Raw genomic sequence first — 15,019 nt, forward strand, 5'->3', positions numbered from 1 at the left:
TGGGGAGTTTCTCCCATTCTTCTCTGCAGATCCTCTCAAGCTCTGTCAGGTTGGATGGGGAGCGTTGCTGCACAGCTATTTTCAGGTCTCTCCAGAGATGTTCGATCGGGTTCAAGTCCGGGCTCTGGCTGTGCCGCTCAAGGACATTCAGAGACTTGTCCCGAAGCCATTCCTGCGTTGTCTTGATTGCTTAGGGTCGTTGTCCTGTTGGAAGACGAACCTTCACCCTAGTCTGAGGTCCTGAGTGTTCTGGAGCAGGTTTTCATCATGGATCTCGCTGTACTTTGCGCCGTTCATCTTTCCCTTGATCCTGACTAGTCTCCCAGTCCCTGCCACTGAAAAACATCCCCACAGCATGATGCTGCCACCACCATACTTCACCATAGGGATGGTGCCAGGTTTCCTCCAGGCGTGAGGCTTGGAAGAGTTCAATCTTGGTTGCATCAGACTAGAGAATCTTGTTTCTCATTATCTTAGAGTCTTTAGGTGCCTTTTGGCAAACTCCAAGCGGGCTATCATGTGCCTTTTACTGAGGAGTGGCTTCCGTCTGGCCTGATAAAGGCCTGATTGGTGGAGTGCTGTAGAAATGGTTGTCCTTCTGGAAGATCCTTCCATCTCCATAGAACTCTAAAGCTCTGTCAGAGTAACCATTGAGTTCTTGGTCACCTCCCTGACCAAGGCCCTTCTCCCACGATTGCTCAGTTTGGCCAGGCGGCCAGCTCTAGGAAGAGTCTTTGTGGTTCCAAACTTCTTCCATTTAAGAATGATGGAGGTCACTGTATTCAATGATGTAGAAACGTTTTGGTACCCTTCCCCAGATCTGTGCATTGACACAATCCTGTCTCAGAGCTCTATGGACAATTCCTTCGACATCATGGCTTGGTTTTTACTCTGAGATGCACTGTCAACTGTGGGATCTTATATAGAGAGGTGTGTGCCTTTCCAAATCATGTCCAATCAATTGAATTTTCCACAGGTGGACTCCAATCAACTTGTAGAAACATCTCAAGGATGATCGATGTCAACAGGATGCAACTGAGCTCAATTTCGAGTCTCACAGCAAAGGATTTGAATACTTATTTAAATAAGGTATTTCAGTTTTTGATTTGTAATACATCTGCAAAAATGTATAAAAACCCGTTTTCACTTTGTCATTATGAGGTACTGTGTGTAGATTGATGAGGATTTGTATTTATTTAATCCATATTTTATAACTTAGCTAGTCATCGAACAAGCTTTCAAATTATGCGCACCTGACCCAGATTACGATTTGAAATGGATCGTTTTTGGATTGCGTAAAACAACAATAGTAATTATGTGATGGTGAGGATGCAGGGTTGTGTTCCAAAGAAAACAACTGAACTCAGCAAAAAAATAAACGTCCTCTCACTGTCAACTGCGTTTATTTTCAGCAAACTTAACATGTGTAAATATTTGTATGAACATAACAAGATTCAACAACTGAGACATAAACTGAACAAGTTCCACAGACATGTGACTAACAGAATTAGAATAATGTGTCCCTGAACAAAGGGGGGTCAAAATCAAAAGTAACAGTCAGTATCTGGTGCGGTCACCAGCTGCATTAAGTACTGCAGTGCATCTCCTCCTCATGGACTACACCAGATTTGCCAGTTCTTGCTCTGAGATGTTACCCCACTATTCCACCAAGGCACCTGCAAGTTCCCTGACATTTCTGAGGGGAATGGCCCTAGCCCTCACCCTCCGATCCAACAGGTCCCAGACGTGCTCAATGGGATTGAGATCCGGGTACTACGCTGGCCATGGCAGAACACAGGAAATCATGCACAGAACAAGCATTATGGCTGGTGGCATTGTCATGCTGGAGGGTCATGGCAGGATGAGCCTGCAGGAAGGGTACCACATGAGGGAGGAGGATGTCTTCCCTGTAACGCACAGCGTTGAGATTGCCTGCAATGACAACAAGCTCAGTCCGATGATGCTGTGACACACCGCCCCAGACCATGACGGACCCTCCACCTCCAAATCGATCCCGCTCCAGAGTACAGGCCTCGGCGTAAAGCTCATTCCTTCGACAATAAACGTGAATCCCACCATCACCCCTGGTGAGATAAAACCGCGACTCATCATTGAAGAGCACTTTTTTGCCAGTCCTGTCTCGTCCAGCGACGGTGCGTTTGAGCCCATAGGCAACGTTGTTGCCGGTGATGTCTGGTGAGGACCTGCCTTATAACAGGCCTACAAGCCCTCAGTCCAGCCTCTCTCAGCCTATTGCGTACATTCTGAGCACTGATGGAGGGATTGTGCAATCCTGGTGTAACTCAGGCAGTTGTTGTTGCCATCCTGTACCTGTCTCGCAGGTGTGATGTTTGGATGTACCAATCCTGTGCAGGTGCTGTTACACATGGTCTGCCACTGCGAGGACGATCAGCTGTCCGTCCTGTCTCCCTGTAGCGCTGTCTCCCTGTAGCGCGTCTCACAGTACGGACATTCCAATTTATTGCCCTGGCCACATCTGCAGTTCTCATACCTCCTTGCAGCATGCCTAAGGCATGTTCACGCAGATGAGCAGGGACCCTGGGCATCTTTATTGTGGTGTTTTTCAGAGTCAGTAAAAAGGCCTCTTTAGTGTCCTAAGTTTCATAACTGTGACCTTAATTGCCTACCGTCTGTAAGCTGTTAGTGTCTTAACGACCGTTCCAGAGGTGCATGTTCATTAATTGTTTATGGATCATTGAACAAGCATGGGAAACAGTGTTTAAACCCTTTACAATGAAGATCTGTGAAGTTATTTGGATTTTTACGAATTATCTTTGAAATACAGGGTCCTGAAAAAGGGACGTTTCTTTTTTTGCTGAGTTTTTGCACATGAGTGCTTGCTCTAGTTCCTCAACGGCACAGCCAGGAGAAAAAAACACCTTAGAGTTCAAGACTTTTCCTGTCATAAAAGTGCACTGAAATAACTTAGGAACTGTGCACACTTTGGAGAGGTGTATGGCCACTTGGAGACACAAGTTAGTCCTCTCACTCAAACCCTTGTATTTTTGTTTTTTTGTCTTATGTTGCACCTTTCTCACATTTTCCAGTAATAGTCTTATGTTTCTGAATGTATACAGATTATTTTCAGATTTTGTTATCAACAAATGTGGTGAAGAGTTCAGTAAATGTAAAATTCACATAAAATCAACAGTGTAATGTTTGGATTCAGTCCTATGTCAGGTGAACTGTTGTGTCCTCAACTTTGGTCTAATAATTTTCCCATGATCTCCAAACGGTTCCCTTTCAATTGCTACCATGCTTATGCATAATGCTTTTCATATTTCTTCTGTAAGAAACATTTCAATTAGCCCCTATCCATTTAGGCCAAGTTCCAGGGGTTAAACTATAAAACTCTAACCTTTTGGGGACAAATGTCATTTACAACAGCAAACATTTTTATTAATGTAATATTGACCTCATGAACATTCAGTCCTTGCATCCATAGCTCTGCTCTCCCTTGACCGTGGTTACATTTCTTCAGCCCCATCCCTTAGCTTTATATCAAACCTAATCTCTCGTGGACAGATACACTACATGACCAAAAGTATGTGGACACCTGCTCGTGGAGCATCTCATTCCAAATCATGGGCATTAATATGGAGTTGGTCCCCCTTTTGCTGCTATATCAGCCTCCACTCTTATAGGAAGGCTTTCCAATAGATGTTGGAACATTGCTGCGGAACTTGCTTCCATTCAGAGAACAAGAGCATTAGTGAGGTCAGCACTGATGTTGGGCGAATAAGCCTGTTCGATGGAGTTGAGGTCAGGGCTCTGTGCAGGCCAGTAAAGTTCTTCCACACCGACCTCGACAAACCATTTCTGTATGGACCTCGCTTTGTGCATGGGGGCATTGTCATGCTGATACAGGAAAGGGCTTTCCCCAAACTGTTAAGATTTCCTTTAACTGGAACTAAGTGGCCTAGCCCAAACCATGAAAAACAGCCACAGACCATTATTCCTCCTCCACCAAACTTTACAGTTGGCACTATGCATTCAGGCAGGAATACGTTCTCCTGGCATCCGCCAAACCCAGATTCGTCCATCGGACTGCCAGATGGTGAACTGTGATTCATCACTCCAGACAACGTGTTTCCACTACTCCTGGGTCCAATGGCAGTGAGCTTTACACCACTCCAGTCCGACGCTGCTCGGCCATGGAAACCCATTTCATGAAGCTCCCGATAAACAGTTATTGTGCTGACTTTGCTTCCAGAGGCAGTTCGGAACTGAGTGTTGCAACCAAGGACAGACGATTTTTACGCGCTTCAGCACTCGGTGGTCCCATTCTGTGAGCTTGTGTGGCCTACCAATTCGCAGCTGAGCCGTTGTTGCTCCAAGACGTTTCCACGTCACCATAACAGCACTTTTGACCGGGGCAGCTCTAGCAGGGCAGAAATTTTACAAACTGATTTGTTGAAAAGTTGGCATCCTATGACAGTACCACTTTGAAAGTCACTGAGCTCTTCAGTAAAGCCATTCTACTGTCAATGTTTGTCTGTGGAGATTTCATGGTTATGTGCTCGATTTTATACACCTGTCAGCAACGGGTGTGGCTGAAATAGCCGAATCCGCTAATTTGAAGTGGTGTCCACATGCTTTGTATGGTGTATACACTGTGTGTAAAAAACATTAGGAACACCTACTCTTTCCATGACATAGACTGACAAGGTGAATCCAGGTGAAAGCTATGATCCTTTAATGATGTCACTTGTTAAATCCACTTAAATCAGCGTAGATGAAGGGAAGGAGAAAGGTTAAAGAAGGATTTTTAAGCCTTGAGACAATTAAGACATGGATTGTGTATGTGTGCAATTCAAATGGTGAATGGGAAAAACTAAATATTTACGTTCCTTTGAACGGGGTATGGCAGTAGGTGCCAGGCGCATCGGTTTGAGTGTGTCAAGAACTGCACCTCTACTGGGTTTTTCACACTCAACAGTTTCCCGTCTGTATCAAGAATGGTCAACCACTCAAAGAACTGTGGGAAGGATGCATCGGCGTCAACATGGGCCAGCATCCCTGTGGAACGCTTTCGACACCTTGTAGAGTCTATTCCCCGAATTAATTGAGGCTTTTCTGAGGGTGCAAGTCAATATTAGGAAGGTGTTCCTAATGTTTGTACACTCAGTTTATGTAAACATAACTGGTAGCATAGAATCTGTCGGGAAGGAATGGGGTAATGAGCAGCAGTAGTTCCGGTGTTTAGGTTTTCGTCACTGGTTATTTGGACGTATCAAGGTTGGGTGAAGGGTCTTAAACTGGGGGCGGGGTCTTGGCTGCGAATTTTCCATTTGCGAGGGTGTAAACTTTGTGGACAATACCTTTTTTTACACATATGCCCCCAGACCTTAATCGAGAATCTGACAAAATTACACAATATTTTAGTTCTGGGTTAACCAAGATTATAGCAAACCAAGTTTTTTTTATTACGTTTCCTTGCTTCACTTCTTCCTCAAACCATTTGACAGAGGAAAATGTCCGCTCAGAGTCATGACATCTATTACAGTATTATACAGTCTAGTGAGAGTCTGTGGAGTAAGTAGGGTGAGAGTTGACCTGGTATTATATGGGCACCAACCCGAGGAAGAGGGATCTCCTGATCTCTGCAAAATGGAATTTTTTCCACCTTTATTTAACCAGGTACGCCAATTGAGAACAAGTTCTCATTTACAACTGCGACCTGGCCAAGATAGAGCAAAGCAGTGCGACAAAAACAACAACATAGAGTTACACATAAACAAACGTACAGTCAATAACACAACAGAAAAATCTATGTACAGTGTGTGAAAACGTAGAAGAGTAGGGAGGTAAGGCAATAAATAGGCCATAGAGGCAAAATAATTACAATTTACCATTAACACTGGAGTGATAGATGTGCAGATGATGATGTGCAAGTAGAGATACTGGGGTGCAAAAGAGCAAGAGGATAAATAACAATATGGGGATGAGGTAGATGGGTGTGCTACTTACAGATTGGCTGTGTACAGGTACAGTGATTGGTAAGCTGCTCTGACAGCTGATGCTGAAAGTTAGAGAGGGAGATATAAGACTCCAGCTTCAGTGATTTTTGCAATTCGTTCCAGTCATTGGCAGCATTAGAACTGGAAGGAAAGGTGGCGAAAGGAGGTGTTGGCTTTGGGGATGACCAGTGAAATATACCTGCTGGAGCGCGTGCTATGTGTGGGTGCTGCTATGGTGACCAGTGAGCTGAGATAAGGCGGGGTTTTACCTAGCAAAGACTTATAGATGACCTGGAGCCAGTGGGTTTGGCATAATTCAAGGCATAATGTAGACAAGGGTATGGTTAGATGTGAGTACAGTGGTGGTAAACCTAGGCATTGAGTGACGATGAGAGAGGTTTTGTCTCTAGAGGCACCAGTTAAGCCAGGTGAGATCACCGAATGTGTGGGGGGTGGAACAAAAGGGCTATCTAAGGCATATTGGACAGGGCTAGGGGCTCTACAGTGAAATAAGACAATAATCACTAGCCAAAACAGCAATAGACAAGGCATATTGACATTAGGGAGAGGCTGCTACGCTAGGCAAGCTGGAGACACGGCGATTCAGACAGCTAGCGGGCCGGGGCTAGCAGATGAGCATCCTGCGACTTCGCAACGGAAGAGCCTGTTGAAACCACCTCGGACGGTTACGTCAGCAGACCAGTCGTGATGCATCGGCGGGGCTCCGTGTTGGCAGTAAAGGGTCCAGGCCAATTTGCAAAAGAGGTGTAGCCCAAGAATTGGCTGGTGGACCTCTTTGGCTAGCCGGGAGATGGGCCTAGCTCTGGGCTAGGTCCAGGCTAACTGGTGCTTGCTTCGGGACGGAGACGTTAGCCAGGAGTAGCCACTTGGATAGCAGCTAGCTAACTGTGATGATCCGGTGTAAAGGTTCAGAGCTTGCGGTAGGAATCCGGAGATGTGGTAGAGAAAAAGCAGTCAGACATGCTCTGGGTTGATATCGCCTTGCTCAGACTGGCAGGAATTGACTGGGTTGAGGCTGGCTGATGTCCGAGTTAACGGTGAGGACCGCTAGCAGTGGCTAACTGACTACTAGCTAGTAGCTAGTTAGCTGGCTAGCTTCTGATCGGGGTTCTGGTTCTGAAGTATAAAAATAGCAGATCCGTACCACATTGGGTACGGGTTGCATGAGAGTATATTCAGTCCGTAGATGGAAAGTGAGATTAAAATATATATAAAATATATACGAAGAAAACGATATAAACAAGGGACAGGACGGGACAAGACAAAAACACACGTCCGACTGCTATTCCATCTTGGATTCAAGTTACGGGCTCCTGTTCTATTGTTTTGGGGTCTTTAATCTTAATCAATATTTTCTCCAACTATCTCTTTTCCAGACCCCATCTACCCAGTGCTGAACTTCGCAGGTTGCTACGTGAATGGGGAGATCCTAGCACACGGAGACCACTGGCGTGAGGACGACTGTACGTTCTGCCAGTGTGTGAGTGGTGACTCCCGGTGTGTGGCCGCTGCTTGTGGGCACAGCTGCCTCAACCCAGTGACTGTACCCGGAGAGTGCTGTCCAGTGTGTGAGGGTAAGTGTGTATGCGTGTGTGTGCGTGTGTGTGCGTGTGTGTGTGTGCGCGCGTGTGTGCGTGTGTGTGTGTGTGTGTGTGTGTGTGTGTGTGTGTGTGTGTGTGTGTGTGTGTGTGTGTGTGTGTGTGTGTGTGTGTGTGTGTGTGTGTGTGTGTGTGTGTGTGTGTGTGTGTGTGTGTGTGTGTAAGGAGAGCAACACACACCGCCACCTGACATGCCCTCTCACCTCAACCTGTCTGTCTCTGTTTGTGTCTGTCTCATTGCCTCTGTCTGGTTGCATCTCCTAGTATGTCTCTACTCAGTTGTTGTCTAATTCTATCTCTCATGCTAGCTGTGCCTGTTTCTATCTCTTTCTCTTTTTTACTTTCTCTCTGTCTACATTTTTTGCCTCTTTCTCTCAGCTTAAGTTTCAGTTTGTCTGCTTCTCTGTCTCTCGCTTTTTCTCTCTCCACATTACCCCTGTCTCTCTCTGCCGTTGTGTACTGTACATTTTATGTTTATTTGTCTTTTATCCATATGGACCTGTCTATGTGTCTGTATGTTTTATCTACTTGACAGTGCAGTGTGACTCAGTGGACAGACAGATTCTAATGTTAACGTCTTTGTTTACTCCCTGGTAAAAATCCAAACATCCAAATAATCAGATAGTAGCAGTAGAACAGTAGTCTGTGAAGGGCTCCTAATCAGCCCGACCAGGGAAATCTAGGGAAATCCAGGCACATCTATTTGAAGCTGAGCAGAATCACATAATTTCAGTTAGCAGGTGCGTGCCTCGGCTCCTCTACCGCTGGTGTCATACAGCAGCAATCTGCATACAAACGGTGACACACAAATCTTCCCTGGTGTTCTTTTCCCCCAACATGCACTGCTTTAGTTTCATCATGCATGTGTATCAGAATACCACATTACCTCCTTTATTCTCATATTGGTTTGGGAAGACCACACTGGGGACTTAGGTTGCTGCTTGTTGCTCGTTTGTCTGGTTAGTGGAAGCAGTGAGCTTAGCGGCTTACGGAATCATAATCTTTTATTAGGCAAGTCTGAATTATGGATTTTTGCAAAGCTATCTGGGGAAGTTGTTGTGTTATCTTTCTAAGGCTCTCTCTGGCTTCCTATCACTGATGAGATTACATCTAAGGTTCAAGGGGCTAGCGCAGTGTAGTATGCTGCCGGTTTCTATATCACACACACCCACACACAAGCATATATTGGATCGATGGTACTGTAGGTGAAGATCTTGGTTGATTATAGTCTCTTTTACCTTTGTAGCCAAGTACCACGTTTGTAATACAGTATAACCCCTTATCTAATGGATACCAGGAACACTATCTATGGACTAAGCACTGTGTCAAATGGCCTTTTACCAAACGTATATAGGTGTATAAAAATGTCTTTAATCATAACCAGTCAGAACATCGTAGGTGGAAGTCATGATGAAACAAATCTTCAAGAGTCAGCAAATGCCAAAATCAGTGATGCAAGATATGGATACATTGTTTTTGTATTGTTAGGTATTACTGCACTGTTGGAGCTAGAAACGCATGCATTTCCCTGCATATGCAATAACATCTGCAAATATGTGTGACCAATACACTTTGATTTGATTGTTACAGCTTAACATTGTTAGCTGTTAAACAATGAACTGTAAGACCCCTATTAGCATTAGCATACTCTCAATACTGTGGCCTTGAATGCTTGACTTACCGCACATTAACTTGAAGGATATATCTGCTGTAATAAATAGTATTTGTATTTAGATGAGTTGGACTCTATCATGCAGTCAGTCAGTGGATGGATGATCTGACAGGGACCAACAGGGGAATTAGTAAATTAATCGCATATCATTAATGAGACAGATTAATATTTCCCACTTCCACTTCTCCCTCCAATTAAACAGTCCAATATTAGACTATCAAAGCATTTTAAAACAAAATCAATGACTAACAAGGAATTTAAAATTAGCAACATAATACATTACAAGCTCAACCCAGTGGATTTGTGGTGAGTTTTGTTTTGTAATCAGGATGCAAAGATCTCCACTTAGGTAGCTAGTTTCACTGGCCTGGGGTCATTTCCACTCCTGTGTCTGCAATAATGTGTTCCTGGGGTGGGTGAAGGGAGGGAAGGAGGGAAGGGAGGGGGGGGGAGGGAAGGGAAGGGAGAGAGGGAGGGAAGGGAAGGGAGAGAGGAGGGCAGTGACCCATGCCATGTCTTAATGCCTGCAGGTCCCGTTGCCTCTACCCCATGGTGAGCACGCTCACCCCCACCACCTTCCATTAAGTTTTTATGTGCCTGTCTGCCTCTGAAGAAATGATGTGTTTTTTTGACTGACCGAGCCTCACACCTAGAGAGGGAGAGGCAGGTAGGGTCACCATGTTGTCCCCAGTCCTCCCACGCTAACCCAATCGTCACATGCCTGGCCATGCACTTTGAACGGTAATATGAATAATAACAGATCATATGTATTTATGCATTTATAGACCGTATTTTATTTCTGTATTATGTAAAATAGGTGAAATAAGCTCAAAATGGTTCACTCAATACTACTATTTCACAGTAGGCACACTATTTGTGTTGCTGATAATGATCTTTTTGTGTGTTCTGTCCTCCTCATTCGAGCAATATGTTTCCAGGGTTTTTCAGATCAAAGCTGAGATAGATAGGTGGGTGTAGATATTATTCCCTTCTTTGATATGCTCGTGCTCACACACATTTACAGCCATTACATTTACTGATAGGAGTTTGGGGAATGGAATCCCTATGGGGCATAATGTTTTTTGTCACTAGGATAGGTTTGGCTTTGATTGACTTCTAATTAAACAATGTTTTAAGAGAGATGAAAAATTAATATAATTGCAAAATGTGATTTCTCCCAAACACCTATTCATATTTGTATTCCATTCATGGATGGGATGAGTTTTTGTATTATACTGTAAGATGGGTTTCACCATCTGTGCTATTGGGGATATTGACCATTGTGTCTTGGTGGGGGACGTGAGAGATACTCTATGAGAGATATGCTATGATGACAGGGAGCAGCAGAGTTTAATGCATGCCCTCACATCGTTATCCCTCTCATGACCTTACTCTGCCTCCTCAACAAAAACTCCTGACATTGGTGATATGTAGCAGGCTACCCTTAATAGAGATCCCCCACTTCTCACTGGTTAGGGCCTCAACCTTATTTCACTGCCATCTAGAATCATCTGAGAAACAATGAATGGGATTGCCTCATCTATCTACCATATCAAATATTACTCAAACACTATTACAATGTTTTTTTGATTTACACCAATGTAGTCACCAACTTGCAGTGTTGGTTTGTGACATGCAGTTGTTGCCTGTTAGAGCCCATCAGCTTTAAACCTGAGGCTGGGTCAGTCAGTGTGAGCTGTGGGACTGGACCTCTGTGTGTACTGGGTCTGGGCCTCTGTGTGTACTGGGTCTGAACCTCTGTGTGTACTGTGTCTGGACCTCTGTGTGTACTGGGTCTGGACCTCTGTGTGTACTGGGTCTGGTCCTATGTGTGTACTGGGTCTGGACCTCTGTGTGTACTGTGTCTGGACCTCTGTGTGTACTGGGTCTGGACCTCTGTGTGTACTGGGTCTGGACCTCTGTATGTACTGGGTCTGGACCTCTGTGTGTACTGTGTCTGGACCTCTGTGTGTACTGGGTCTGGACCTCTGTGTGTACTGGGTCTGGGCCTCTGTGTGTACTGGGTCTGGACCTCTGTGTGTACTGGGTCTGGGCCTCTGTGTGTACTGGGTCTGGGCCTCTGTGTGCACTGGGTCTGGACCTCTGTGTGTACTGGGTCTGGGCCTCTGTGTGTACTGGGTCTGGACCTCTGTGTGTACTGGGTCTGGACCTCTGTGTGTACTGGGTCTGGGCCTCTGTGTGTACTGGGTCTGGGCCTCTGTGTGTACTGGGTCTGGGCCTCTGTGTGTACTGGGTCTGGACCTCTGTGTGTACTGGGTCTGGACCTCTGTGTGTACTGGGTCTGGGCCTCTGTGTGTACTGGGTCTGGGCCTCTGTGTGTACTGTGTCTGGGCCTCTGTGTGTACTGGGTCTGGACCTCTGTGTGTACTGGGTCTGGACCTCTGTGTGTACTGGGTCTGGACCTCTGTGTCTGCTGTGTCTGGGCCTCTGTGTACTGGGTCTGGGCCTCTGTGTGTACTGGGTCTGGACCTCTGTGTGTACTGGGTCTGGGCCTCTGTGTGTACTGGGTCTGGGCCTCTGTGTGTACTGGTCTGGGCCTCTGTGTACTGGGTCTGGGCCTCGGTGTGTACTGTGTCTGGGCCTCTGGGAACAACCAGGTAAACACAAGCCAGGTCCTGCCACTGTCACCCCTGACCTTGTACCTCCCAGCCAGTAGACACACACACACACACCCCTGCCCTTGTCCCAGCGGCCCCAGGGAACACGGCCTTGTGCTCCCGGCAGCTTCATTTACCTCCTCCACAGTCAGGCCAGCTCTTTATGCATTTTATTTCATAATTATTATTTGTTAGGAGAGGTGGTTTCCTCAATATGACACTCCCTTTATGTCAGGGTGGGTATTGTACCAGATGCACTATGTGTAGTTAAGCAAATGAAGGCTGTCATATTAGGATGAAGCCTTCTGGAAGCCTCTGCGATACTTAATGCTGCACAACTTATAGCGGAATCCCACCTCAACAGGTGTGTGTGCGTGTGTGTGTGTGTGTGTGTTTTGTAACTGTTTGTGTGTATAGTCTTTTACCATGCCTCTGCTACTGTAGCCACTAGGCTGTTGTCATCCCGCCAACCAATTGTTTGTTAATAGGGATACCTTGTTTTAGCCCTAGTTTTTAGCTAGTTAATGAAATCAGAGAGAGAGTGCTCATTTTTAAATCATAACATCTAAAAGTCCTGAAATAAATGAATGGAGGTGTTCGTCAGAGACAAATAACCTTGAGAGGAAAGCAGATGGGGGAAAAATGGTTTTATAATTTTGTTACTTTTATCTGCTGGGGCTTAATTAAATGTGCAACTCCAGAATAATTGGTACTGCGTTGTTTTCAGAAAGACCTACTCTCCCTCCCTACCTGGCCATTTTGTGTTTACCAGGAATTCATTCATCACAAAGTGACCCCAAATTGTCAGCAACAATTTTGTTTTGCCTATGTTTAATGAAATGTTTCTCTCTATAGGCTACTATCTATTTACTTTTAAATGGTTTCCAATAGATTGAGCATTGTTATTATTAGCATTATCAGTATGTTTTATTTCTACTACTTATGTTGTGCATCATTTCATTCATAGTCTCTGGTGATGGACTACCCAGCAAACCAAAATTGGTTCTGTGAACGTTCCCAGAACATTCATTAGGTTGTCCCAAAAGTTCTAAAAACAAAACAAACTGTCCAGTTGTGCTGATGATAACACCTTTTTTGTATAAAACATTCAACTGATGTTGCAAGAATGTCCCCAGAACACATTTTGTTCTAACATTACCTAGAAATCAAATAAGAACCTTAGGGGAATGTTCTGTGGGGGTTGTTACAGATTTACATTTTAGTCATTTAGCAGAAGCTCTTATCCAGAGCGACTTACATCTTAAAGTGCATTCATCTTAAAGGAAAACCACCCAAAAACAATATTTTGGTATTTGTTTCATTAGTACATTGTTAATTAATATAGTCCCAAAATGTTTTTCATGTCAGCAATCAGTTTTCAAGATATATAACTTGAAGAGGTAGGGAGGGTTTCAGATGTTTTCGGAAGATTGGCAGGGACTCTGCTGTCCTAGCTTCTGGGGGAAGCTGGTTCCACCATTGGGGTGCCAGGGCAGAGAAGAGCTTGGACTGGGATGAGCGGGAGGAGTGAAAGGGCCAACAGACCAGAGGTGGCAGAACAGAGTGCTCGGGTTGGTGTAGGAGCGGGGTAACATGGGAAAACTTGGGAAGGTTGAACACCAGGCGGGCTGCAGCCTTCTGGATAAGTTGCAGGGTTTAGATGTCACAAGCGAGTACCCCAGCCAACAGTGAGTTTCAGTAGTTCAGATGGGAGATGACAATTGCCTGGATTAGGACCTTCACCGCTTCCTGTGTGATGTAGAATTGTACTCTTAGGATGTTGTAGAGCATGAACCTGCAGGAGAAAGTCACAGGTTTGAGGCAGAAAACAACAGGGTCTTGTCCAGGATCACGCCAAGGTTCTTTGCACTCTTGGAGGGGGACACCGTGGAGAGAGGTCTTGGAGCGGGCAGGCCTTCCCCGGGAGGAAGAGTAGCTCCAGCTTATCAAGGTTGATCTTGAGGTGGTGATTTTTTTGGGGTATTTTATTATTTTATATGGATCCCCATTCGCTGTTACAACATCCAAGCTGAGATATCTGCCAGACATGCAGAGATGTGTCGCCACCTGGGTGTCAGAAGGAGGGAAGGAGAAAAGTAGTTGAGTGTCACCTGCATAGCAATGATAGGAGAGACCATGTGAGGATATAACAGACCCTAGTGACTTGGTGTAGAGAGAGAAGAGGAGAGGGCCTTGATCCGAGCGCTGGGGGACACCAGCAGTGAAAGTACATGGTGCAGACACAGATCCTCTCCATGTCACCTGGTAGAAGTGGCCTGCCAGGTAGGATGCAATCCAAGAGTGTGCAGAGCCTGAGATGCCCAGCCCTGAGAGGGTGGAAAGGAGGATCTGATGGTTCACAGTGTCGAAGGCAGGGGATAGATCTAGGATAAGAACAGAGGAGAGAGAGTCAGCTTTGGCAGTGCGGAGAGCCTCTGTGACACAGAGAAGAGCAGTCAATCTTGAAGCCTGACTGATTAGGGTCAGGAAGATTGTTCTGAGAGAGATAGCGAGAGAATTGGTCAGAGACAGCACGCTCAAGTTTTTTGGGGAAAAAATTAAAAAGGGATACCGGTCTGTAGTTTTTGACGTCAGAGGAGTTGAGGGTTTCTTGAGGAGGGGAGCGACTCGGGACATTTTGAAGTCAGATGGGACGCAGCCAGTGGTCAGGGATAAGTTGATAAGGGAAGTGAGGAATGGGAGAAGGTCTCCAGAGATGGTCTGGAGAAGAGAGGAGGGGATCAGGTCGAGTGGGCAGGTTGTCGGGAAGCCAAACCTCACCAGTGGCCGAACCTCACAGCATTTCATCTGGAGAGAGAGGGGAGAAAGTTAGTTAAGTGCGAGTGGAATCAGTGCTCAATTGGCTGGGTGAATGAGGAGTGGATGTCATCAATCTTCTTTTCAAAGTGCTTGACAAAGACGTCCGCAGAGAGGAAGGAAGGAGGGGGTGGAGGATTAAGGAGGGAGGAGAAGGTGGAAAGAGTTTCCTAGGGTTAGAGGCAGAAGCTTGATATGTAGAGTGATAGAAAGTGGCTTTAGCAGCGCATTCAGAGGAAGAAAAGGTAGAGAGGAGGTAGTGAAAGGATGAAAGGTCCTCCGGAAGTTTGGTTTTCCTCCATTTTTGCTCAG

At 45.5% G+C, this 15,019-nt stretch overlaps 1 protein-coding gene across 1 annotated transcript in view; it reads left to right on the forward strand.

Annotated features, from left to right (window-relative positions):
* Window positions 1-15,019, forward strand: part of crim1 (cysteine rich transmembrane BMP regulator 1 (chordin-like)) — a 177,411-nt gene that overhangs the window by 127,479 nt on the left and 34,913 nt on the right. Inside the window, exon 7 of the mRNA XM_038967679.1 lies at window positions 7,379-7,576. Coding sequence (XP_038823607.1) covers window positions 7,379-7,576 — 198 coding nt within the window. The remainder of the gene's footprint in view (window positions 1-7,378; window positions 7,577-15,019) is intronic.

Source organism: Salvelinus namaycush, chromosome 28, assembly GCF_016432855.1.
Source record: "Salvelinus namaycush isolate Seneca chromosome 28, SaNama_1.0, whole genome shotgun sequence".
In the NCBI taxonomy this organism is placed as follows: domain Eukaryota; kingdom Metazoa; phylum Chordata; class Actinopteri; order Salmoniformes; family Salmonidae; genus Salvelinus; species Salvelinus namaycush.